This window comes from Trematomus bernacchii, unplaced genomic scaffold (genome assembly GCF_902827165.1).
Source record: "Trematomus bernacchii unplaced genomic scaffold, fTreBer1.1, whole genome shotgun sequence".
Taxonomy (NCBI): Eukaryota; Metazoa; Chordata; class Actinopteri; order Perciformes; family Nototheniidae; genus Trematomus; species Trematomus bernacchii.
Window position 1 is genome coordinate 1661763 of NW_022987577.1, and position 27717 is coordinate 1689479.

Sequence of the window (27717 nt, forward strand, 5' to 3'; positions counted from 1 at the left end):
TGGCAACAGCCTATGGTGAGATCTCAGATTTGGCGTAGAGCTGTTGAGGCATGGACCAGTGATATACAAGCAAAGTTTGGGGGACGATCGGACCGTGTCCATTGGAGTTACAGCGACATCGTGTTTTATGGCGAGTTTCCATGGAAACGGCATATGATGACACCCCATAATTGACGTAGAGCTGTTGAGGGCAGGACCATTAACCATTATCAGAAGTCTGCTGCTCTGAGCATGTCAGTTGGAGTTATGACATCATCGTGTTCCATGACACAGGTGTTTATATTTGAGCTAACGAGGTGTCCAGAGATCAAAGGTTTCCATGGTGATCAATGAGAGGAAAGCATGTTTATTGTTCTGAATGAGAGATAAACCTCTTACATGTGAACGTTTTGTTGAAGAACCGTAACAGATATCGGTGAAATTTCAAAGTGTGAAGCATGTCAAGGAAGTTGAGCATCTGAAGTGTACTTTTTGTGTACTTTCGGGTTAATAATGTGGCCTTTTTGGCAGATTAACTAAAGGTGTGCGGCTGCTGTGGTGGGGAAAGATGAGGCTGAACTTACAATGGAGTTTAATGGAGACATGTTGAAAGTTTTTGTCACTTCATGCCCTCAAGAGGCATTTTGTTTAATTATTTTGTTTAATTAAATTTTATCTTTCAAGCTACGTTTCTCATGAAAAATGATGTCTCAGGAATGTAGGGTTTGGGAATTATGGCAGGGTTAAAAGAAAATATGAAGGCAAAATTAAATCTGTCCTCCACTCTAGCTGTGACATCACACTCTCTAAAATCTGAAGAAGGCCTCTTTACCAAGGTCTGAACAATGTTTAATATCTCTAAAAGTAAGAATCAGATTTAAAAGTTGTGTTACACGAATAATGTCAGAAAGATGTGTAACATTTTAAAGTTGGAATGAGGTTTCTGAGTGAAAGTATGAATGAACAGTTAGCAGTTGAAGTTGCATGAAGATTGTTGAAGTCTGAAGAGTTCTCCATTGACTTCCATGTTAAAAATGTGATGAATTATGGGATGAATCTCTGGAATTATGAAAGTTATGAATGAGAAAAGTAATAGCCATCGATTACCGACCGAGCTGAACGTTTTGATGTTTGAACGGAGTTTCTGCAATGTTCAATGTGGGAGAAGAAGAGGTGCAAAATAACTCGGCGGAATAATAAAGAATTTCGTGCGTAGCATAACAGATAGTTGGAATGCTGTGTCAAAAATAAAACATACTCTTTATTCAAAGTCCTCTGTGGGCAGGGCTGGAAGAAGTATTCAGATTGTTTACTTGAGTAAAAGTACTAATACCACACTGTACAAATACTCAATTTCAAGTCAAAGTACTGCATCAAGAATGGTACTGAAGTTAAAGTATTTCAGTACAATTAGGAAAATGTACTTAGTAGTAAAAGTACTCATTGCAGAATAAACTAATATTCCCATATTTAATTATGCATTTATTCATTAATTCTCCTTGTATTTATTTATTCCTGTATTTATTTGCACGGTTATTTATTATTTTACAATTGTATTCCTGTTTTTATTCATACATTAATTCATGCATTTCTTTATTTATATATTATGTCATGTCTGTACAGTAAGTAAAGGTATTAAATACATGTAATGGAGTAAACGTACACCTTTTATCTCTGAACTGTAGTGGAGTACAAAGTAGCATAAAATGGAAATACTCAAGTCAAGTACAACAAGTACCTCTAAAGTGTACTTAAGTACAGAGTAAATCTACTTAGCTACTTCCCACCTCTGGTATTAATTTACACCAAAGATATACTGCTATAAGTTTTTTGTATACCAAGGTGTACTTATCAGCTATTTGTTTGTACAGTGTTTGTATTCTTATAATTGTTTTGGAGCTGTAAAAACACAGCGGGGAGAGAAGGGGGGGAGAGCAGGTTCCTCCCGGTGTCCCTGAACGCCTCACGGAGAGTGCAGGGTATTTAACATTCTGCCCCGGACAGCAAGCAGGTTGTTGCGCATGCGCAGCCCATTGACCGTGCATGAATACGGAGCGAGGAGAGGACAGCAGCACAGGGAGGACCAGGAGGACATGGAGGGACCCATCTGCACCCCCGGGGAGAAGAAGAAGAAGAAACATGAGGAAGAGGAGGAGGAGAAGAAGAAGATCCCGGACAGGGTGACTCTGAAGAAGGAGATTGGGCTGCTGAGTGCATGCACCATCATCATAGGTGAGAACAAACATTATAGGAAGAGGAGGGGGTGGGCTGGGGGGGGTGGGGGCTTTACTCTGAAGAAAAAACAGAGATCACTTTATTCTGAAGAACTTTAAAAAAACACATCTTTGTTTCTGCAGAACTCATATATTACAAACTGGTGTTGACAAAATATTGGACTTGAGTAAAAGTATAAGTACTCAGATCTTGTACTTAAGTAAAAGTAGAAGTACTCAGATCTTGTACTTGAGTAAAAGTAGAAGTACTCGGATCTTGTACTTGAGTAAAAGTAGAAGTACTCAGATATTGTACTTGAGTAAAAGTAGAAGTACTCAGATCTTGTACTTAAGTAAAAGTAGAAGTACTCAGGCCTTGTACTTGAGTAAAAGTAGAAGTACTCAGATCGTGTACTTGAGTAAAAGTAGAAGTACTCAGGTCTTGTACGTGAGTAAAAGTAGAAGTACTCAGATCTTGTACTTGAGTAAAAGTAGAAGTACTCAGATCTTGTACTTGAGTAAAAGTAGAAGTACTCAGATCTTGTACTTCAGTAAAAGGAGAAGTACCAGAGTGTAGGAATACTCTGTTACAGTAAAAGTCCTGCATTCAAAATGTTTCTCAAGTAAAAGTAGAAAAGTATTATCATCAAAATATAGTGAAAGTAGAGACAGTAAAAGTAGTCATTGTGCAGATTGGTCCATTTCAGAATAATATATATGATATGTTTTATAATGATTGATCATGAAAGTGTTCTCAAAGCTGGTAAAGGTGCAGCTAGTTTGAATGACTTTGTATACTGCAGGGTAGCTTGTGGATTTACTCCAGGTGGAACTAAAGTCTGATTTAACACTTGATTATATTTCACATCATTCATCCACATCTGTGAAGTAACTAAAGGTATTAAATACATGTAGTGGAGGAAAAGTACACCGTTTACCTCTGAACTGTAGTGGAGTAGAAGTACAAAGTAGCAGAACATGGAAATACTCAAGTAAAGTACCTCAGATTTGTACTTAAGTAAAGGTAGTTCCCACCTCTGGTTGTGTTAAGTGCTTACGTGGCTGAAATATCTGAAGTCCAGGATGTCAGGCAGAAGAACATTGTCTGCTGGAGCAGAACGGACAGCAGGCTGCTTCAAACACACCTCAGCTCAGTCAATACATCAGGGGGCCGTTAGTATTCATATGAACCTGCAGGAGGTCATGGAGAAATGTCTGGAGAGATCCAGCTCTAAGATTTCTCACAGAACTTCAAGCAAAACGTCACATTTTTTATTCCATTAACAAGTAAGACCATCCGGGAAATGTGAAGTCATTTTTTAAACATGAATAATATTTTTTGGGAAAGTGCGGCCTTTAAAGTGAAACTTGAATAGTTTTTTTTTAACAAGGAGACATTTTTCGGAAAGTGGGGACCTTGTTGTGAAAATTAAGTCATTTTAGAAACCTTTTTGGCAAGTGTGGTATTTAAATTTTGAAAGTGATTTTTTTTTATTTAGTTAATTTCTTTATTAAAAACAATTTAAATTAAAGCTTTTTTTGTAACATTAGGAAATATTTTTGAAAATGCGGTTTTCAAAAGTGACAAAAAAAATAATAACAATTCATTTGAAAATGTAGGATTTAAACAGAAAAGTTAAATAATTTGTTGAAATGTAAGTAATTTTTGAGTTTTACATTTTTTTTAACATTTTTTTTAACATTTCTGTAATTGTTGTATAATGTTTTGAAAATAATAGTTTTTTTTTGTCATTTTTGGAAAGTGTGACATTTTTTAATAAGGTTAGTTCTGAAATGTGAAAACAATAAATAAAGCTTAAGTCATTTTTAAAACATAAACATTTTTTTAAATGTTATTTTTCCTAAAGTTTGGAGTTTTACAGAAAGTAATCCGGACAAAGAAGACATTTCAATTATTTTTTTAAACTTAAAGGTAGGGTAGGTAAGAATGGAGAAACCAGCTCGAGTGCGCTCAAATTTGAAACTACGCAACCAGAAAGAATTCTGATTTCAAGGTCACCTATTATGCAAAATCCACTTGTTCATGTCTCTTCTACATCAACATGTAACCCTCTGTGTTAAGAGACTCTCTTGCCAAAACGTTGTTTTGTCTTGTGTAACCATTAGCCAATCAGCAACCAAGGTAACCCCCCCCCCCCCCACCTTATCACCTGAATCTCCTCCTAGAGCACCATTGAGTTCTTTGTAACCAAATCTCTCTCAGAGGGGCGTGGGGAGGGGCTCCTTATTTTCATCTAAAGTAACAGACAGAGAATCAGCACTTTGGAAACAGGGCTGAAACAGAGGGGATTATGGGTAATGCTGCAATGATCTGTTTGGTGTTTCAGCCAATCAGAGACATGTTCTGTATATATCTGAGACCTATACTATATTGATGAGAAACAGTATCATAGGGGACCTTTAAAAGAAGTGAGAGTCTCCTGTGAGTTTTGTGGAGAGCTAAAGTCTGCTTCTCCATGTTCAGTCAGAGTCTGGGCACAGGGAGCAGACCTCAGGAATACAACAGAAGATCAGGAATAAACCACTCTGAGCTTTATAAAGCGTAGTACAGAGAACAGAGAGAGGTCCTGTGTGCAGAATGCTGAAGCACCTTTCCTTTCACACAGTGTACGCTGCAGTCACTTCCTGCAACAACATTCTGTCCCGTCAAATATAGTCTTATACTCTGATTGCCTTTTGCTCTGTTCAATTGTGTTTAACAGAGACGTATGTTAAGGGTTTACATTTCAGGAGGGCAAAGGAAGTGTAAAAAGAGGTTTAATGATGGGATGGAGGACCAGCTGTTTCCTCTCATGAATATATAGAGAGACTGTAAGCAGTGACAGTTGCTCCATTTAGGAAGGAAGTAGGTAACGGATAAATAAACAATTACATAGTTACAATTATGTATATAACCATATAAAAGTAAGGATTTTCAATATAAACATACAATAAATAAAAATATTTGTATAAACAGAAGAGCTTAGAGTAACATTTCCAATACAAAATATATATAATAATATATATAAACACCTAAAAATGTATAAACACAAACATTTTAAGTCCGAAAAAACAATAAAATCAAATATAATTTTGGAAAGTTGGAAAAGAAATGTCCAAAAAAAAGAATCATAAAAAAATACATGAATACAAACACAGAAAGTGAAATAAACAATGTTATTAAAAGTATTTATCTATATACCAGAAGTTAAACATCCAACAGATTTATATTGATTAACTATAACAAGTTCAAGTAAAAGTGTGCACATTGTACTACAATACATATCCTAATATGTACCGTGGTGTATGTATTGCACAGTTTGAAAAGGTTTGGCTGCTCGTGGTGCACTGAGCTCTGGTGCCAGACACAGTTAGTTAAATGTGAACCCCGGAGTATTTCCTGGTGCTGGTGATCCCCTCCCCTGGATAATTTATGTCGGGTTATGTAATGGCCGTCTGTGCCACTTGGCTGCCTTCTGCCGTGCTACTGGTAGCGCTGTAGTGTGAATGCGTGGATGTGCTGGTACTCTACACTGCATACTGAGGCTCTGTGCAGCAGGGATTGTCCCTGCTGAGTGATGGCCTTTACTGCCTTCTCTAACTCACTCTGAGCTACAGCGCTTTGTCTCTTGATGCCCTGTAGAAACTCAGAGGGGAACGGTTAGTGGAGTTGAACGTATGTTAGCAAATGCAACAAGTTAGCTGAAGTTAGCAGCATCAGATGAATCATGGAACGTAGGGGAAACATACTTTACCGCCTTCTCCAACTCACTCTGTGCTACAGCGCTTTGTCTCTTGATGCCCTGTAGAAACTCAGAGGGGAACGGTTAGTGGAGTTGAACGTACGTTAGCAAATGCAACAAGTTAGCTGAAGTTAGCTTTAAGTTAGCTGCATCAGATCACGTTGACAAATTGAAATTCAAAAGTTAAAGTGCCCATGTCATGGCCATTTCCACTGATCATAATTACATTGTTGAGGTATACTAAAATAGATTTATACTGTGCAATTTTCCAAACTCACATTGGTTTCGCATACAGCATCTCTGTAAAGTATGTGTATTCAGCAGTATTCACTCTCTCCACTAAACGACTCGTTGGAGCTCTTGCCCCCCCCTCCCTGTGAGCCTAGTGTGCTCCGATTGGTCAGCTCGGCCACTCTGTTCTGATTAGTCAACCACCAGAGAGGCTCCGCCCATGTCTAACAGTGCTTTTTCCGGCTGCTCTCAGCCGAACATCAGTCTTATCATGGCGTCGGTACAGCGGTATATTTTATACGCCAACTAACCGAACTGTACCTACAACTATTGTTATAGAAGAGTGTGACGGCCCCAGGGCCTTTGTCTTACGATGGGGTGGAGCTGAAGAGGCTAATCAGCGCGATCACGGACACCTGGCCGGAGCCGAGGTGCTAGCCAGCTGCCCGGAGTCAAACGGCGGCCCCTCTCTCTCTCCAAAGCAGCTCAGCGATCCTCTCCCCTCACCACCTATCTCTGCATTTACCACAATAAATGTGCCGTGGTTTTGTAAACTCGTGTATGTCTCCTTGTCTTTCCGTTGTGGCCTACGAGCCGGTCATAACAAAGAGTAAGTTATTTTTACCCGTTATAAACTACTACTGTTTGATGAGAAATCAAATCATGGTTTGCTATATATGAATGATATGTTATAGGAGCAAATAATTCAGGGAAGAAAGGATAGGCCTACTAAGTATTTCCATTAAACTTTATTTTTAGAAATGTACAAAATGAACGTAAATATACATATATACACGGTATATCGTCAATTACTCCCCGTTGTCGGCATCTTGCTTATAGCAGCCGGGGCTTTTTGAGACGATGCCTCAGTGTGGTCGTCCAGTCATGTATTGTCCGGCAGGATCTGGCTGGACGAAATCAAATGCAAATCACAAAATATTAGAGAAACTTAGTTGTTTTAGATTCGTTAGTAGTAGTTGTGGTAGGAGTGTGGATCTATCTAATGAACAGCTTGCCTGCTAATATGCTAACCTAGCTTTGTTTACCTTGGTACCAAACATGATATGAACGGTAGCTTCGGAGGAACGGCAACTATAATGGAGTGTAATAAAACTACTATGAACAAAAGTTAGTGGTTCATATTAGGCTAGCAATAACGTGTTTATAATTGCATTCTTCTACTGGTAGTCTGCTACGTTCGGTCATGCAATGTTTCCCGCTAGCATGTATAGCTAGCCTCGTTAGCTATACATGCTATCAGCGTCGGAGGAAAGCCAACTGTAATGTACCGTCCTTTGGGGGTCTGTGAGCGGGCAAAGAGAGGGGATTTCCCCGTTGTCTCTGCTGGAAGTGTGAAATAAACTTAGTTGTTTGATGTTCGTCAGCTTGCCAGCTGGATTACAATGCTAATCTATGTTTGCTAGTTGTTCAGTTGTTCAATATGCTATACTATACTATGAACAACAGATAGTGTTTCATATTAGGCTATCAAGCACATGTTTACAATTGCAATCTTATATGGGTAAAAACAATGTTTTTCCGAGCAAACTCATGTCTAGCTCTTAGTAGCCTTGTTGTTTAGCTCGGTAGCATACACGCTCGGAACGCCAGCTATAATGTAATTACGTTTCGCGACTGACCGTACGGTAAATCACCAGGAGTATACTGTCTATGAGTATTTCGTGTGTGAATGCAGACATTCTCCTGCTATGAGATACATGTATGTAAGGCCATCTGCTGATATTAGAGTTGATATGGAAACGCTAGCAACTTAGTTAGCACAGTTAGCACTGGCTTAGCAGTCCGAAACATGTTTACACATTTAAACAGTCGTGGTAGATACCTTGTTTGATAAATACACAAATAACAATGCAAACTTACAGGTTGTGTACCCGAATCTTCCCCTGCTCCAAACGGTCCAAACAAACTAGGAATAGCATCGTCCTTCAGTTTCAAATGCTGTGCATATCCGGCCTCAAACTGGGCAATGTTTTGGAAGCTTTCGTCTGTGAAATGCCGCGCACACAGTAACGTTCTTCGAACCTCTGAAGGAACAGTGTTAAAAAGAAATTTCAACCTCTGACTTCGTCGTGGTTCTTCCGTCGGTAGGACAAACAGCTCAGATTTCTCCTCACATTTCAGGAAACAGGTCATTGGCATTGGCATGACTGGATCGATTGTGAACTGAACCAGAGCTTCCAACAGTAAATGTTAGGCTGGCAGAGGGTGCGGCCAGCGCCGCTGGGTGTGGCCATAGCTCTTCGGGATTGGTCCATTTCGTTCCGGGTACCGCATGACATCAGGCCGTACCCGGAACTAAATGGAAGACTCAAATGGGCAGTGACGTATCTCCAACGAGGCGTTTTGGGGAGGTATTTTCTGTGTTAGAGTTTTACTCGCTACAGGGTGTACTTTGAGGGTTTTGACTCTGCACACCGTTTACATGCATAAAAACCTTCATAACACACAAGGGGACGGGTAATAAACGGAAAAGCATGACATGGGAGCTTTAAGGGGAAAGTCATTTTTAAAAAGTGAAAAAGAAAGACGTTTCTTGGAAAGTTAGGGAGTTTTTCAAAGAGTGAAATACATTTAGTGAAGCTGAGGGTCCTGAGGAACATACGTTAGGAAACGCAACAAGTTAGCTGAAGTTAGCAGCATCAGATGAATCATGAAATGTAGGGGAAACATTCTTTACCGCCTTCTCTAACTCACTCTGAGCTACAGCGCTTTGTCTCTTGATGCCCTGTAGAAACTCAGAGGGGAACGGTTAGTGGAGCTGAGGGTCCTGAGGAACGCACGTTAGGAAACGCAACAAGTTAGCTGAAGTTAGCTTCACGTTAGCAGCATCAGATGAACCATAAAACTTAGGGGAAACTTACTTTACCGCCTTCTCTAACTCACCTTCAGACATTTGTTGAAGAGTAAAAGAAAATGTCAAGAAGATGTTGGAAATAGGTAGCTATGTTAGCAAGCGTTGAACTTCTTTTAATGTTTGTCTTTCTTCTTTACCTAAGGAATCTACGTTAGCAATTGCAACAAGTTAGCTGACGTTAGCTTTACGTTAGAAGCATCCGATGGTTTAGGGTAAGGGAAAGTTATTTTTGAAAAGTAAATGTTAACCGTCCTTTTTGAATCATGAAACTAAGGGGAAACTTACTTTACCGCCTTCTCTAACTCACTCTGAGCTACAGCACTTTGTCTCTTGATGCCCTGTATAAACTCAGAGGGGAACGGTTAGTGAAGCTGAGGGTCCTGAGGATCGTATGTTTGGAAACGCAACAAGTTAGCTTAAGTTAGCTGAAGTTAGCTTTACGTTAGCAGCATCACATTCCACAGGGGAGAAGGGGAAAGTCATTTTGGAAAAGTTAAATGTTTGAAGTCCTTTGAAACATGAAGAGGTCCTCAGGTTTGAGTCTATCCACCCATCCATCCATCCATCTATCCATCCATCTATCCATCCATCCATCCATTCATCCATTCATCCATCCATCTATCCATCCATCCATCCATCCATCCATCCATCCATCCATCTATCCATCCATCTATCCATCCATCCATCCATCCATTCATCCATCCATCTATCCATCCATCCATCCATCCATCCATCCATCCATCCATCTATCCATCCATCCATCCATCTATCCATCCATCCATCCATCCATCCATCCATTCATCCATCCATCCATCCATCCATCCATCCATCCATCCATCTATCCATCCACCATTTCCATATTCTGGATAATAAGTATTTTATTTCTGGGAACTCAGAAACAGAAAACATACAGCTTTCAGTATTTAATACCTGATCCTCCCTCTCCTCAGGGAACATCATCGGCTCCGGGATCTTCATCTCTCCAAAGGGGGTCCTGGAGCACTCTGGCTCGGTGGGCGTGGCCCTGGTGGTCTGGGTGATGGGTGGCTGCATCGCGGCGCTAGGCTCGCTCTGCTACGCTGAACTGGGCGTCACTATCCCCAAATCCGGAGGAGACTACTCCTATGTGACGGAGATATTCGGAGGTTTGATGGGGTGAGTGGAGAGCCTGTTCTAATGGACAACAGTACAGGGATGAGGTGTTTTTGTAGTGAGACCCTGAAGGCAGCATCTCCCCGGTTCTATTCACAAAAATGCAATCGAGATGTTCCATTGGATTATTTTTTGAAAATAATATAATAAGAAATAATAAACAAATAATGTTGGGCTATAAAGGAACTACAGCACGGTCACATGACTTCACGTCACCACCGCTAAGCTAAAGGTGGCTAATGTTGGGCTATAAAGGAACTACAGCACGGTCACATGACTTCACGTCACCACCGCTAAGCTAAAGGCGGCTAATGTTGGGCTATAAAGGAACTACAGCACGGTCACATGACTTCACGTCACCACCGCTAAGCTAAAGGTGGCTAATGTTGGGCTATAAAGGAACTACAGCACGGTCACCTGACTTCACGTCACCACCGCTAAGCTAAAGGTGGCTAATGTTGGGCTATATATAATAATAATAATAATAGATTTATTTTATATAGCGCCTTTCAAGGGACCCAAGGTCGCTTTACAACTAGTATAGGAAAAAAACAAACATAACAAAACAAAAGTCGGACAGACAAAACAACAGATCGATTAGGGGCCGAAAGCCTTTGCAAACAGATTGGACTTGAGGGCCCTTTTGAAGGCGTCTAGTGTGGGGATGTTGCGAATCTCCGCAGGGAGAGCGTTCCAGAGGGTGGGGGCTGCCACACTGTAGGCTCTGTCCCCGAAGGTTCGCAGTTTGGTGCGGGGGATGATAAGCAGGCCAGAGTCTGAGGACCGCAGGTTCCGGGGTGGGGCATGTGGGTGAAGGATGTCCGATAGGTACTGGGGGGCAAGGGCATAGAGGGACTTGTAGGTGAGGAGGAGGATTTTGTATGATATACGGGACTTGACCGGCAACCAGTGTAGGTGGATGAGGGTGGGAGTGATGTGCTGCCACGGCTTTGTGTGCGTGAGTACCCTGGCAGCACAGTTTTGGACATACTGGAGCCTGTCCAGGGTTTTTTTGGGAACCCCGAACAGGACACCATTGCAGTAGTCCATGCGAGTGGTGACAAATGCATGCACGAGGGTTTCGGCAACCGACTCCGAGAGTGACGGTCGGAGTCTGGCAATGTTCCTCAGGTGGAAAAAGGCCGATTTGGTCACAGATTTGATGTGGGAATGGAAGGAAAGGGTGGAGTCAAGGATGACACCCAGGTTGCGGGCTTCAGGAGATGGGGAGATGGAGCAGCCGTCGACCTCAAGGATGAAGTCACCAACCTTCTGGAGCAGGGCCTTGGGTGCCACAACCATGAGCTCTGTTTTATTGCTGTTCAGCTTAAGGTAGTTGGAGGACATCCATGTTTTGATGTCATGCAGGCAGTTGATGAGAGACTGAGGGGGGAGCTGGGAGGATGGAGTGGTGCTGAGATACAGTTGGGTATCATCAGCGTAACAGTGGAAATTGAGTCCATGATGTCGGATGATCTGGCCGAGGGGGAGCATGTAAATGGTGAACAGGAGGGGGCCAAGCACAGAGCCCTGGGGTACACCGTGGTGGACTGGGGCCGTGGGTGAGTTTGAGCCACTGATGGAGACAAACTGTTTCCTGTTATGGAGGTAGGATGTGAACCAGGACAGCGCTGTGCCAGTGACACCTAGGAGGTCTGAGAGGCGGGTGAGGAGGATGTTGTGAGAGATGGTGTCAAACGCTGCAGAGAGGTCCAGGAGGATGAGGAACTACAGCACGGTCACATGACTTCACGTCACCACCGCTAAGCTAAAGGTGGCTAATGTAGTGTGTGATGACGTTTTGTCGTCTCTTTTAGACACTTGTTAGCAACCGGAAGTGGCTCAGTCAGTAGGGGCTTGGACTGGGAGCTGTAGGGTCGCTGGTTCAAGTCCCCGGTTCAAGTCCCCGACCAGACCTAAAATATGGAGTGTGGACTTCTACTTGGAGAGGTCCCAGTTCACCTCCTGCCCTGCTGTGGTGCCCTTGAGCAAGGCACCGGACACCCCCCTTCCCCCCTCACTCCCATTGCTCCCCGGGCGCTGTACAATAGCTGCCCACTGCTCCTGGTGCTAGACTCCTGGTACTAGGATGGGTTAAACCATGTGTGACCATTACATAGGGGTTCATCCCTCCGATTCTATCGAACCTCTGTTTTTAATTGAGTTTAAGGGGTGTAGGGAGAGAGGGAGGAATAAAGAGATGTTGGAAAGGAGGGTTGAATGTTTGAAGAGTAAAAGGGACGAAGGGAAGGTGGTTCCTGACACCGGAGAAAAGTTGATTTAAAGGTGTCGTGAAGGTGTTGCCATGCTCCCAAACTTAAGCTAACTAATCCTCTTCATCACTGATTTGGTTTTCATTGTCTTCCTCTCTCGCAGGTTCCTGCTGTTGTGGAGTGCCGTCCTCATCATGTACCCGACCACGCTGGCCGTCATCGCGCTCACCTTCTCCAACTACGTCCTGCAGCCCGTCTTCCCCGACTGCGTTCCTCCGTACATGGCAACACGCATGCTGTCCACCGTCTGCCTCCGTAAGTGGACGCCTGAAGCCACGTATATATTCTCTTTTGCCATCTTTGTTTCTAAGTAAATGTTTAGAAAATCTGATATTTTTGTAGTTTGACGTGCAAGCTTTTTTCTAAGCTGCTGTCATATATTGCTCAGTTTCAACCCCAACATCAAGGGTGTATTAAAAAAAAAAAGACAAAACCTCCAAAATAAGATATTGTACATCGGATTTTTTTATACATTTAGATTTCTCTATAGCCTATAGGCTTCTGGAAGTGGGACTGTTAAATACCGTGATGCTCATTCAGGAGGAGGCTGCATGGAAGTAAACAGATGTAGAAATGAGAAACAGCTTAATTTCTTCTGTTTCTGATGCACTTTAGGGTGGATTGTGTATTTTGCGGCATCTTCATGACGGTTAATTTATCCTGATCTCTCCTCTCTAATGCTGCTGATGATAACACAGCTCATCAATAAACAACATGCTCCTCCTAGATGAAAGGAAAGGAGGTGTCAAACTTCCTTTATAACCTCCTTTAGCTTAGGAACGACTGGACCTCCCTAACCGAAAGGAGAGGAGAAAATGCTGCCCCACAATGCCTTGCAGCCGCAGCATTTGCCGTCACACAACAGCCGGCCGTTCACGGAAACAACCGATTATGACCGAGAAATGATATCATGAAAGTTACGGTGCTTATTAAGCATTTTAAAACGTATGTGGTAAGTTGCCAAAGTGCTTTGTTTTGAACGTTCATCAGTATTATAATCAAAAAGAGAAATATGAATGTTAGTTTTTACTGAAAGGATCAAATAAAGTCAACATTTCACAGTCTTTACTGAGCTGTGTGGGGTTTGTTCAACTTTTAAAAGATGTTTGAATGGTGATATACACAGTGATAGATGTTAAGGACTAACGTTTATAATAAATACATTTGTATTGATTTTAAGATCTTTTCATACAATCATACGTATTGGGATCATTTGTATTAATGTGGACCTTTGGTCATGAAGAATATGTTTCTCTGTTGTCCCCGTTCATAAAGCATAAAACAACAGCATCAGAGCACGGTGCAGAGTCTCTAGATGAGTTTACAGTAGTCCCTCGTTCTTATTAAACATCCATGTTGTAGTCCGCTGTATAGAAAACTGTAGTTTCCATAGTTTCCCCACAGCAGCAGGCGCACATTTATGACCTCCGCTGGCGCATCATAAACACGTCGGATAGTGGAAGTGCAGTCGGATTCTCTAAAGTGCCGCAGTCTCTTCTCCTAAATCCTTTTGAATTCTCCTATCCACTATCCCTTAACCCCGTGACCTTTCACTCAGAGGTCAAGGGATAGACGATAGGGTTAGAACTTAGGAGCTGATTTTTGGACTATTCGACCACAACCCAGGGAACTGAAACCTGAAGTATCTGCAGATGTTATTAAGCATCCTGCTGAGGTTCTTTTAGTTTTGAGGGGAAGTGGAAGCAGAAGAGTTTCTTCACCCCATCAAAAATTGAAATGTTCCCATAAAAAATGGATTGTATGAGAAAATAAATGCTTTATGAGGACTGTAGGGGCGAGGCAGAGATCATGCAGGATCTCAGTCACTGAAACAACTGAACCGTTGACTTTAATTAAATGTATTATGTCAACAGATTTCACATCAATGTATTAGGCTATAGCAATGATGTAATAGTAAGTTGAACCTTACAGTTTTTATTTAAACTTAATTCATTTTGTCCCCACCACTTTGCATTAGGATCATTTGTTAAAAAAGTTCTGAAAATAGTGTGCACAAAGAATTGAACACTTTGAGAAAGCTTTATTTGCACAACAGAACATGTTCAATCTGGAGGACTGGTCACATTTTCTGGGTGTATCTCGGTGACCCAAGTGGTGCAATTTTTGACATGCGACACGTTTAATATTAGTTATATTCGAATAGAGAATAGCTCATGTTGCCGTTGTTCAGCATGGAAACATTCATTAGCTAACAATGACATTATTGTTCTATTAATATAAAGGGAGGTCAGGTACTCTTTAAAACAGCTGCTAGTTATGGGTACTTTTTACTGAAGTACATTTCAAAGCCCTCTTTACTTTTACTTGAGTAAAGAAGTTTAGTCAGTACTTCTACTTTTACCAGAGTATTTTTAAACACGAGTATCTGTACTTCTACTTGAGGAAAGAATGTGTGTACTTTTGCCCTCTCTGTTCATGAGTAAATAACGTCTGGCTTCAAATCCCGTCTGCGGGGTGAAGCGGCGGGACTTCGGGGTGTGATTCCTCGCCTCTGACGCCATCATTCACACTTGTTTTTGGATCTGGACGCTGAAACGTGAGCTCTAAATGTAGGGATGGTGGGGGGGAACGGAAGTGGTTTGTTTAGCGGGGCTGACAGCTTGTCTTTGTGTCGGAAAGCGAGGCCACCATGAGAGCAAAGCCGGTGACAATGATGGACGAGGTGAAACAATCGCCCTGCCCTCCCTCCATCGCCCGTTTCCCACATTCCTGCCTCCCGGGGCAACTGGCCGCCCACCAGAAACACACCAGAAACCATCAACGGTTACCCAATGGCAATGGTGCTGATATATTTAAAGGGACAGTTCACCCCAGAGTCAAAAAACGCATATGTTTCCTGAGTGTCATGAGTGTTGGAGATGTCTGCCTTCTGGTTATTGTGCTTAAAGCGCAAAAAAAACATGGAAAAGAGAGTTGATTTAAATGGATATAATGGAAGATAATCCATAGTTAGCAGTTTCAAGTGGTCTATTTCCTGTTTACCAAACTACACTGACAAACCATATCATCTTAGCGGTGGTGACGTGAAGTCATGTGACCGTGCTGTAGTTCCTTTATAGCCCAACATTAGCCTCCTTTAGCTTAGCGGTGGTGACGTGAAGTCATGTGACCGTGCTGTAGTTCCTTTATAGCCCAACATTAGCCTCCTTTAGCTTAGCGGTGGTGATGTGAAGTCATGTGACCGTGCTGTAGTTCCTTTATAGCCCAACATTAGCCTCCTTTAGCTTAGCGGTGGTGACGTGAAGTCATGTGACCGTGCTGTAGTTCCTTTATAGCCCAACATTAGCCTCCTTTAGCTTAGCGGTGGTGACGTGAAGTCATGTGACCGTGCTGTAGTTCCTTTATAGCCCAACATTAGCCTCCTTTAGCTTAGCGGTGGTGATGTGAAGTCATGTGACCGTGCTGTAGTTCCTTTATAGCCTAACGTTAGCTTTTTACTTCAGAAAGTGGTGTTAATATGTGGAGATTATCCTGCTGAACAAAACGTGTAAGTATCATAAATGTTTGTTTGACAGACCAACACAGTGTTGATCTATTTCTGATTGTGTTGAATTGTGTTTTCTGCTCAGTGCTGCTGACCTGGGTGAACTGCTCCAGCGTCCGCATGGCGACGAGGATCCAGGACGTGTTCACGGTGGGGAAGCTGATGGCGCTGGGTCTCATCATCGTGGTCGGCCTCGTCCAGATCTGCAACGGTAACACTCACAGAATGTTATGTAACAAGAGTCCTCTCCTGCTGATGTTCAGGTGTATATCAGTATGTCGTGTCTCTACTTTAAAGAGTCCTCTCCTGCTGATGTTCAGGTGTATATCAGTATGTAGTGTCTCTACTTTAAAGAGTCCTCTCCTGCTGATGTTCAGGTGTATATCAGTATGTAGTGTCTCTACTTTAAAGAGTCCTCTCCTGCTGATGTTCAGGTGTATATCAGTATGTAGTGTCTCTACTTTAAAGAGTCCTCTCCTGCTGATGTTCAGGTGTATATCAGTATGTAGTGTCTCTACTTTAAAGAGTCCTCTCCTGCTGATGTTCAGGTGTATATCAGTATGTCGTGTCTCTACTTTAAAGAGTCCTCTCCTGCTGATGTTCAGGTGTATATCAGTATGTAGTGTCTCTACTTTAAAGAGTCCTCTCCTGCTGATGTTCAGGTGTATATCAGTATGTAGTGTCTCTACTTTAAAGAGTCCTCTCCTGCTGATGTTCAGGTGTATATCAGTATGTAGTGTCTCTACTTTAAAGAGTCCTCTCCTGCTGATGTTCAGGTGTATATCAGTATGTAGTGTCTCTACTTTAAAGAGTTCTCTCCTGCTGATGTTCAGGTGTATATCAGTATGTAGCGTCTCTACTTTAAAGAGTCCTCTCCTGCTGATGTTCAGGTGTATATCAGTATGTAGTGTCTCTACTTTAAAGAGTCCTCTCCTGCTGATGTTCAGGTGTATATCAGTACGTAGTGTCTCTACTTTAAAGAGTCCTCTCCTGCTGATGTTCAGGTGTATATCAGTATGTAGTGTCTCTACTTTAAAGAGTCCTCTCCTGCTGATGTTCAGGTGTATATCAGTATGTAGTGTCTCTACTTTAAAGAGTCCTCTCCTGCTGATGTTCAGGTGTATATCAGTATGTAGTGTCTCTACTTTAAAGAGTCCTCTCCTGCTGATGTTCAGCTGTATATCAGTATGTAGTGTCTCTACTTTAAAGAGTCCTCTCCTGCTGATGTTCAACTGTATATCAGTATGTAGTGTCTCTACTTTAAAGAGTCCTCTCCTGCTGATGTTCAGGTGTATATCAGTATGTAGTGTCTCTACTTTAAAGAGTCCTCTCCTGCTGATGTTCAGGTGTATATCAGTATGTAGTGTCTCTACTTTAAAGAGTCCTCAAGTGTCATTTCTATTAAATAATTGTCTAATATGAATGCATGATATTTTGTCCTGCAGGGAACTATGAGGCTCTGACTCCTCAGGTGGCGTTCTCCATGGAAAGGACTCCGACAGTCGGTCAGATCGCACTCGCTTTCCTTCAGGCGTCCTTCGCCTTCAGCGGCTGGAACTTCCTCAACTACGTCACGGAGGAGGTGGTGGAACCCAGACGGTGAGCATATATACGCTATCAAATATATAAACGCTTCTCTGCATCTTTCTCAACATCCTCCATCCATTTGATCTCATTGCTTTGCTTTCTCACATTGTTCTGGGCTTTTCCTTTTACCTGTTACCCAATGGTACTGATATATTTAAAGGGACAGTTCACGCCAGAGTCAAAAAACGCAAGTGCTTCCTGAGTTTCATTAGTGCTTAAAGCGCCAAAAACACATGGAAATCTCAAATAAAGTTGAGTTCAATCGATAAGATGGAAGAGGATCCACAGAGAGCAGTTTCAAGTGGTCTATTTCCTTTTTACCAAACTACACTGACAAACCATATCACCTTAGCAGGGGTGATTTGAAGTCATGTGAACGTGCTGTAGTTCCTTTATAGCCCAACATTAGCCACCTTTAGCTTAGCGGTGGTGACGTGAAGTCATGTGACCGTGCTGTAGTTCCTTTATAGCCCAACATTAGCCTCCTTTAGCTTAGCGGTGGTGACGTGAAGTCATGTGACCGTGCTGTAGTTCCTTTATAGCCCAACATTAGCCTCCTTTAGCTTAGCGGTGGTGACGTGAAGTCATGTGACCGTGCTGTAGTTCCTTTAAAGCCCAACATTAGCCACCTTTAGCTTAGCGGTGGTGACGTGAAGTCATGTGACCGTGCTGTAGTTTCTCACTTCTCCGGTGAGCATATATACGCTATCAAATATATATACGCTTCTCTGCATCTTTCTCAACATCCTCCATCCATTTCATCTGCTTGCTTTGCTCGCTCACATTGTTCTGGGGTTTCTTTTGGTCTTAATCCAATCGCTGCAGATACTTTGATATTGTGGAAAATGTGATGTTTCCCTTTGACTTGCAGAGAGTTAGGTCAGAAGATCAATACCATTCTCACATTTGTGCATGAAATATTGATGTGGTTACTGGAAACGGGGGGAACAGCTATCCAGCATCTTAAAAGTGTACAAATTAGATTTCAATTCTACATTTAGCATCCAGCAGTTTCTATGTGCTGGGAACCCCTGCTATACAGTTCTTAAAGGTCTCCTATTTATACTATTTTTAGGCATATATTATTGGTCTCAAATATTTAAAAATATATAAGTGGTTTGCTCGAAATACCAAACAGATCACCCATTCTAGCCTCAAACCCCTCTGTTTCAGACCTGTTACTAAAGTGATGATTCTGAGACAGCAGCTTTAAAAAAAAAAAATTATAGGAGACCTTTAAATAAAGCTTTTGGGTTCTCAACATTTCAGGGTTCGCTCAGCTGGCAGCTAGAGCTTCATGCATGCTGATGCTTTTATTTTTGGTTTTGCCGGTGTGATGTGTGCATGTGTGTGTCAGGAATCTACCTCGTGCCATCTACATCTCCATCCCGCTGGTGACCGTTGTGTACACACTCACCAACATCGCTTATTTCTCCTCCATGTCGCCCGAGGAACTGCTGTCCTCCAACGCTGTGGCCGTAGTGAGTAACCGGAGAAAATAACACTCAGTTATGGTCTTTATCTCAGAGAGGGGCCATATCCTGCTGATGCTCAGGTGTATATCAGTATGTAGTGTCTCTACTTTAAAGAGTCCTCTCCTGCTGATGCTCAGGTGTATATCAGTATGTAGTGTCTCTACTTTAAAGAGTCCTCTCCTGCTGATGTTCAGGTGTATATCAGTATGTAGTGTCTCTACTTTAAAGAGTCCTCTCCTGCTGATGCTCAGGTGTATATCAGTATGTAGTGTCTCTACTTTAAAGAGTCCTCTCCTGCTGATGTTCAGGTGTATATCAGTATGTAGTGTCTCTACTTTAAAGAGTCCTCTCCTGCTGATGTTCAGGTGTATATCAGTATGTAGTGTCTCTACTTTAAAGAGTCCTCTCCTGCTGATGTTCAGGTGTATATCAGTATGTAGTGTCTCTACTTTAAAGAGTCCTCTCCTGCTGATGTTCAGGTGTATATCAGTATGTTGTGTCTCTACTTTAAAGAGTCCTCTCCTGCTGATGTTCAGGTGTATATCAGTGTGTAGTGTCTCTACTTTAAAGAGTCCTCTCCTGCTGATGTTCAGGTGTATATCAGTATGTAGTGTCTCTACTTTAAAGAGTCCTCTCCTGCTGATGTTGAGGTGTATATCAGTAAGTAGTGTCTCTACTTTAAAGAGTCCTCAGTGAAGATATGGCAATGAAAACCTTAAGAAACTCCTTATGGAGGAACACACTACACGAGAGAGTAAACATCACGGTAGTCAGGTAGGAACATTTCCATAAGGATAAAACCATGTGTGATGTTGTAGTGATTGTGTGTTCTGCTGTCAGACGTTTGGAGAGAAGCTGCTGGGGATGTTCTCCGTCATCATGCCCATCTCCGTGGCTCTGTCCACCTTCGGAGGGATCAACGGATACCTGTTCACCTCCTCCAGGTGAGACCCTCCCCGTTGGGAAAATAGTGAACCTACTCTTCCAACATCAGAGTCCACATGATAACAAAGGTATCCCAACTGTAGCTGTGTACATGACAGGATGTATGATTACCTAGAAGAGCATCAGGACTGTTTGAGGCATATGATAACTATGTGATTAACATGATGATTCAGCCTCTATGGAGATAGACATATGACAAGCATGATCATTTCTGACGTGGAGCTAATCTGAAGTAAACATTGAATACTGCTTTCTATTCCTCCATCTTGTGACTGTGTAACTCCCTCTCTTGGATATCAGCATGTGAAGGACACTGTTCAGGAACTAGTTGATGCTCTGTATGTGATGACTACTTCCATTCTGGAGAGGATCACAAATACATGGATCCTGAGATTCAAGCTCAAGCCGCGAACGAGTGATTATTAACAATTTTAAGTATTCGGAAAAAGTCAGAATTTTGAGATTTTTTGGAAACTCAGAATTTTGGGGAAAAAAACAGAATTGCTTTGATTTTTAGAAAAAGTTAGAATTTTAGAAAAAGTCAGAATTTTTAGAGTCATATTTTTGAGAAAAATCTGACTCTTGAGGAAAAGTCAGAATGTTGAGAAAAAAACTGAATTTTGAGATTTTTGAGAGAAAGTCAAATTTTTGAGAAAAAGTCACCATTTTTGAGAAAAAGTCAGATTTTTTGAGAAAAGTCAGCATTTTGAGATTTTGAGAAAAAAAACAACAAATTCTCTTTTTTAGTTTTGACTACTTCCATTCTTGAGAGGATAATACATGCATGGATCCTGAGATTGAAGCTCAAGTCGGTGACCAGTGATAATTGTCTAACACTCCCTTACCTACCACACTCCTGAATTATATAAACAGTGATCACCGCAATAAACCGTATTTATTTTGTCTTAATGTACATTATTTAATTTCATATTCTGTTCTTGTACATATCATATCATATTTACATGTATATAGACTTCTTGCACTATTTATTTTTCTCTACTTTATTATATGTTGCATTGTTGGAGGAGCTCAGGTCAGAAGAATTTCATTGCCATTTCTACTAAGTAGCTTGTGACAATAAAACCTTTGAATCTTTGAATCTTGAATGCTGCTCCGGAGGACTCGTTGTACTGCTTAAAATACTTCTAATGCTACTGTACTTTATTAATGTACTTAGTTGATTTATTTTGTCCTTCAGGTTGTGTTTCTCTGGCGCTCGAGAGGGTCACCTGCCCAGTCTGTTGGCTATGATCCATTATAAGAACTGCACCCCCATCCCCGCTCTGCTGGTCTGCGTACGTACAACCCAATGAGATACTGTAACATGGCTATGTAACACTCAATCATACACAATCTAATTATGCATTTTATTAAACATTCAACAACACTTTCAACAAAGAAAATCGTATCTTATCTTAAATATAATATATTTTCAGTGTGCTGCCACCATAGTGATCCTGTGCATCGGAGAGACTCACAACCTGATAAACTACGTGTCTTTCATCAACTATCTGTCGTACGGAGTCACCATCGCAGGCCTGCTGTATCACCGCTGGAAGAAACCCAACATTTACCGACCCATCAAGGTACCGCAACGCTTCAATATATCCATTAAAGGTCTCCTATCATGCAAAATGCACTTTTTGATCAGAATCAGAAACAGTTTTATCACCAGGTAGGTTGACACGGGGGAACAACGGAGCTGATCCAGATTTGCGTCCGATTTGACGTAATATCGGAAATGTGGGCTAGAATGAGTGATCTGTTTGGTATTTTGAGCAAAACACTTCATAGACACGTGTTTTATATATCTGAGACCTATAATACATGCCTGAAATTTAGTATAATAGGAGACCTTTAATCAAACTTTACTGAAAGTATGGACTGGAGCCAAATCTGGGCCAAAATGTTTGATCATTCGAAAACATTGTCACTGGCATTAGTTTGGATTTACTGACAATCACGGAGGAGTGTATAGAAAGTGTTTAGCAATATTTTTCGGGATACCTACAATTCCTGAAGGCAACATGACGACGTAAGGCCTGTCACTCACAGTTAAGCCCCGCCCCCCCATGCAAAATCAAGGCTGAAAAAAGTCTGAAAAAAATGGTCTGAATCTGGAAGCGTAAAATCTGCAACTGAAAAAAAGAATGACTAAAATATAAAAATATAAATGAATGTGAAATGTGAAGAAAAAAAATGTTTTAATCAAATTAAGTACTTGGTTTTAATTTGAAGTACTGTTTAAACCCATGAATGTTTCCCCCAAAAAAGAAATTAAATAATATTCAACCTGAACTTTTTATAAAAATACTTGTTTTTAGTTTGAACACATCATTTGTATTTTCCAAAGTTCAGGATAAAAACTTGAACTTGCTCAGATTTAGCTCCATAAAACAAAGCTGTGTTTTAAGTACTTGTTTTAATTTGAAGTTGTGGTGGATCCGATGTAACACTCACAACATTAGAGAATAAAACAAAGAGGAATCAATCAAACGCAGACACAGAGATGGTTGAAGTTAATTATTATATTACTGTACAGCAGGGGTGTCAAACTCAAATACACAGTGGGCCAAAATAAAAAAATGGGTACTAGTCGAGGGCCGGACTGGTTCAATGTTTATTGCAGAACTTATTGAAATGAATTTATTGCACATATTAAACCTGGAACTAACAAAGCTTAAATGATTGCCTATAAAAACAACATTAAACATGAAATAATCAGTTGCATTAATTTCTTATGGTTCTATCTGCAGCTTTTCCAGAGTCATTTCTTATGATTACATTTCTCCACAGGCCAACAACAGCTTCAAAAAAACAATTCCCCTCAAAGAACAAACCAAACATGCCCTGTTGTCGTGAGAAAGAAAGTGCAGAAGGAAACATCCATTAAACTCAGTGTGCTGCTCTGTGATGCTAGCTCAAGCCAGATACTTGGCATCTCATCTTGGGTGCAAGTTCATCAATGTTTGGCGTCAGGCTCTGAGCTGAGGAACTCCTCAGGATGGAGTGAAGGTGTGCGTGCAATATACCGGCGGGCCAGATCTAATAGTAATTCGAAATTATCCTGCGGGCCGAAATTAAATCCACCAAGGGCCTGATTTGGCCCCCGGGCCTTGAGTTTGACACATGTGCTGTACAGCATTATAAGAGACACATTACCTTTCAACGAAGCAGTCAATAGCGTAACGTCCCTACATACTAAGGGAATCTCACAGCTTATATGCTTCTCGAAACTGCATGCGTAGTTGAACTGTGACCTGACAGAATATTGTATTGCATTTTCTCCTCGGTCTTTAAATAATTCCAGGATCCATGACACTTTTCTCCGCTAATACCTTATGTAGAGAACTGTTGGCCACAGAAGTAGAGTGGTGCAGGAATGAGTCCTAAAACCCGGAAGTGAGTCAGCATTTCACCACTTCCTGTTTCCTGGTCTCAGAGCCAATGGGATCTCTCCATAGGATTTAGGAAAATATCTGTAAATAAGGTCTGTGGTTGAGACACATTGAAGAGACGGATCACGTTTTGTTCTAGGACATTAAATCCATCAGCAGTGACCCCACTGGTGATTTCTGAAGAGTTGACGTGTCTGAAAAACGATGGTTGTTACCAAGTGGCTGAATAGGACTACAGAAGTTGAGGTCGTTGTACGTCATTACGCCGAACACGTAAACACTCCTCTAAGTTAGTTTGCCCTGTTCTGCTTGAAAGCAAGTCCCTGCCTCCTGCTAACTGTTCAAACAAACGCTTCAACTCGTACCATTTAGAATCTGTGTGTTTGAATATGGATCTGAAGTTGGCGTGACGTTGAAGTCGTGCTGCTGGACTCGCCTGTAGTTCCTTTATAGCATAACGTTAGCATTTTGCTTCTGGAGATTAGATTTATGATTCAAACATTATAAAAGTAGGGTCGACATGTGGAGATGATCCGACTGAACAAAACGTGCATTAATCAAACAGCTTCGTTCTCCACAGACATTATTTTTTACAATATTCCAAATCCTATGGAGAAATCCCGTTGCTTTTTGTCGAGGGAACCAGCCGCTTCCTTCAGGGTCGAACTACACAAATACGTCATCACTGCACCGCTCTATAGGTATGCCTCTTTTTGGAAACCAAATGAGTAACCCACACGTTATGGCTTTTACAAAGTTCTGTTTAATCCCATGAATGTTTTCCCCAGGTGAGCCTGCTGGTGCCGCTCAGCTACCTGCTGTTCTGGGCTCTGCTGCTGGGCTTCAGTCTGTACTCGGAGCCCGTGGTGTGCGGCGTCGGCCTCGTCATCATGCTCACCGGCGTGCCCGTCTACTTCCTGGGAGTCCACTGGAAAGAGAAACCAAAGTGCATCTACAAATTCATCGGTGAGTTGTATATGACCTCTACATACGGCTACATACTAAATAAATCAATGACTTGAAACGCTTATTGATCCAAAATAGATAGATATATAGATAGATTAGTACTTTATTGATCCCAAATTGGGAAATGTTTGCACTGCAGCAACATAAAAAGACAAGCCAATGTAGATAAGAGAAATTAAAACACTAGAAATAAACAATCCAAAATATTTCTTAAATAGAAATAAAATAGCATTAAAAAGTAAAAAAATATACACATGGAAAATATACATGTGGAAATACACATTTACAGTAAAAAATATAAAGCAGGATATTACATTAATTGTGCAAGGAATAGATTATTAAATATTAAATTGAATGATTAAAATGATTTTACTTATTTACATTTGTTAAGAAAAGGTAGTCCGTCCCACTTGTTAGTTGGACAGTTTTGCCCCTTTCACACCAACGCGGTTCCAGGGCCGGTTCGGAGCGAGAGCCTGATGATAAGCACAGTTTTTTCCTGTTCACACCGCAGCGCAGCCGGCTCTTTTCCCCGAAAACCGGTTCTTACCAAGCTCCAAAAAATTGTCGGCCTAGAAGCAAGAACCGCATACGTCACGCTTACGTCGGAGGGGGGCGAGATTAACCTGAGCTAACAGTTAATGGCGAGTACGGCAAATAAAAGTTGTAACAAGCAGTAGTGCTGAGCAAAGTGACTAGAACGCAACCACACACTTTATAAAGTCAGGCAACACTAACCAGGCTTCGTGTGATTCTGTTTATTTGTACCTTACTTTGACCATCCGTTCGCTGTTATTGATCATTGTGGAGAGCAGGCAGACGTTTTGTTTGTTATTATAGCAGCTATCGGATGGAATCAATACATGGGCTGCACAGGTTGTCATGTCCGACTATCACAAGTAGAATCATAATGAAAAATACGTCGGTAAAAAGTGCCTGTAGAAAACTGCTTAGCAAGTAGTCAGTTTAGCTTCGGTTGCTATGCTAACATCACCCATGTTATACCAGAGACACTTTCATAACAGCGTTGTGATGCCAAACAGCGTCAATTCAGACTGACACACATTCACTTAAGGGGAACTGGGGATATGTATCAGCTGCTTGTGTGACAGTCAGACAGTGAATACTTTAGAGCCGTGTGAGCTAACCCGGAGCTAACGGGAAAATAAACTCCCGTGGAAGAGCAGCCAGCACTGCAGCGGTCGGTAAATGCCGCTGAAACACATTAATAAACAATGAACCACGGCACTCTGGAGAAAAGTATAAGGTTGGAGAAGTCGTTATTTAATTTAATCTGGCTTCGTATGATTAAAAGCAACACGATCATCGACCCGACGCAGTCCCCGGCCCGTTGTTGTTGTTGTTGTGACGCAGTTGGGGAGAAAATCAGCGACGTAAACGGTGACGTCATGACTCAGCAGTGTCAGCACCAGTCGGGCTCTGAGCGGTGTGAACAAAACGGGGTCTGAAAAGAAGAACCGGTTCCGAACCAGAAAAGCTCTAGCACGGAGCTAGAACGGGAACCGCGTTGGTGTGAAAGGGGCATCGGTTGTTGTTCCCTTTACGGCCCGTCCACACAGCAGCGTTAAAAAAATCTTGGAGGTGGGCGTATCTGAAGCTTGGGGATTTTTTGCGAGCAAGGCACCAACAACCAATCACATGAATCTCCCGCCCGCGACATACGAAGCAAAAAAGCCCGAAGTAAACTGGATATAAACTCCCCAAACAGGCGAAAACATACCACTGTCTCTGCCACCTCCCTCCATGCCTGGCTCCTCCGGTTTGTATCCCGGTAGGTAAATAGGGACTGGTCATAAAGCACCGGGTGATTCGCTACCGCTAATTTCTCCTCCATGTTTTGGAATATGAGGAAATGGACTGCGGTATGTCTCTCCCAGCATACACGCCGTTTGATTGGCTAGAGCTTGAACTGTCAGATTTGCATACACGGGATTTGATTGGCTGACGCTTCCACCTCAGCTTCAAAAGTTGAACATTGCTCAACTTTGAATCCTGAAAATCCTGAAAATCCTGAAAATCTCCGCTCTGCTTCCCACAATGCAGTTCGGTGAAAAGTGAGGCAAAGTGACGTCACCCCATTCAAAGTGAATGGGCAGAAGCGTTCCAAGATTTTTTTAACGCTGCTGTGTGGATGCTCCGTTAGTGTTTACTTCCTGTCTGTCTTCTTCTGCTGTTCATTTTGAATCGATTATTCAACTTTGCCTAATAGTAATTGTACTCAAGTACAGTTTCTGATTGTACTTCATTACATGTGTTTAATCTGATGTATTTGTGTGTTTTTCTGCAGAGAGAGCGACGTACGTGGGCCAGCGGTTGTGTTTCGTGGTTTTTCCTCAGATCGACCCCATCGAGAACGAGCACCCTGCAGAATGGACTGACCGTTCTTCAGGCAGGAGCAGTTTCTCCGCCAACTCCTAGAAACTTTTCCTCCACATACACGAGGACCTTTTGTTTTGTTTGTTTTTATTCTGTGTAAGTTGAGACACTTCCTCCGGCTCCGGGCACTTCCTGTCTGACCTTTGACCTTCGGAGACTCTCTGCAAGTCGAGTGGAAACGTTTTTATTTTCTTCTCTTTTTGCTACTAAGTCTTCAAGTTACAACAACCTAATGCCAGCAGCTGTTGAAAGTGACTTTTATTCACATTTTGGACCCTTTTTTTTCTGACAGTACTCTGAGCGACTGGCGGCTTTTTCTGCTGAAAGTTTCCGCTCTTTTTTCGTGCCTTAATACGTTGGCCAACAGCTACAAGCGGCCCAAGACATTTCCATCAGGAGAAACGCGCTGCACAGTCTCCAGCTGTGTGCGTCACTCTTTAGTGTCCCCCGGTCTCCCAGCTGTGTGCGTCACTCTTTAGTGTCCCCTGGTCTCCAGCTGTGTGCGTCACTCTTTAGTGTCCCCCGGTCTCCCAGCTGTGTGCGTCACTCTTTAGTGTCCCCTGGGTTGCATTCGAATAGTCCATTTAGCTTAGGAACCTTCCTAACGGAGTGAAATGACCCGGAAGTCCCTCAGTGGCAGCCATGATAAGTGCCGTTCGAATTCTCTAAATTAAAAGGAAAGGAGGTTTCAAACTTCCTTTATAACCTCCTTTAGCCTAGGAACCACTGGACCTCCCTAACCGAAAGGAGAGGAGAAAATGCTGCCCCACAATGCCTTGCGGCCGCAGCATTTGCCGTCACACAACAGTCGGCCGTTCACGGAAACAACCGATTATGAACGAGAAATGATATCATGAAAGTTACGGTGCTTATTAAGCATTTTAAAACGTATGTGGTAAGTTGCCAAAGTGCTTTGTTTTGAACGTTCATCAGTATTATAATCAAAAAGAGAAATATGAACGTTAGTTTTTACTGAAA

At 41.9% G+C, this 27717-nt stretch overlaps 1 protein-coding gene across 1 annotated transcript; it reads left to right on the forward strand.

The window, feature by feature from the left end:
* Nucleotides 1-1947: 1947 nt before the first annotated feature.
* slc7a10b (solute carrier family 7 member 10b) lies at nucleotides 1948-27196 on the forward strand. Its single transcript, XM_034126948.1, has 11 exons — nucleotides 1948-2211; nucleotides 9992-10196; nucleotides 12570-12721; nucleotides 16057-16182; nucleotides 17417-17570; nucleotides 18916-19039; nucleotides 19874-19977; nucleotides 21177-21273; nucleotides 21415-21564; nucleotides 24165-24342; nucleotides 26651-27196. The coding sequence occupies exons 1-11, from the start codon at nucleotides 2001-2003 to the stop codon at nucleotides 26779-26781; spliced, it is 1632 nt and encodes a 543-aa protein (XP_033982839.1). The 5' UTR covers nucleotides 1948-2000; the 3' UTR covers nucleotides 26782-27196.
* The last annotated feature ends 521 nt before the right edge of the window (nucleotides 27197-27717 follow it).

Coding starts and splice junctions, on each gene's coding strand:
- slc7a10b (XM_034126948.1), top strand. CDS start 2,001: ATGCGCAGCCCATTGACCGTGCATGAATACGGAGCGAGGAGAGGACAG. Junction 21,274..21,414: donor TCCCCGCTCTGCTGGTCTGC/GTACGTACAACC, acceptor ATATATTTTCAG/TGTGCTGCCACCATAGTGAT. Junction 24,343..26,650: donor GTGCATCTACAAATTCATCG/GTGAGTTGTATA, acceptor GTTTTTCTGCAG/AGAGAGCGACGTACGTGGGC.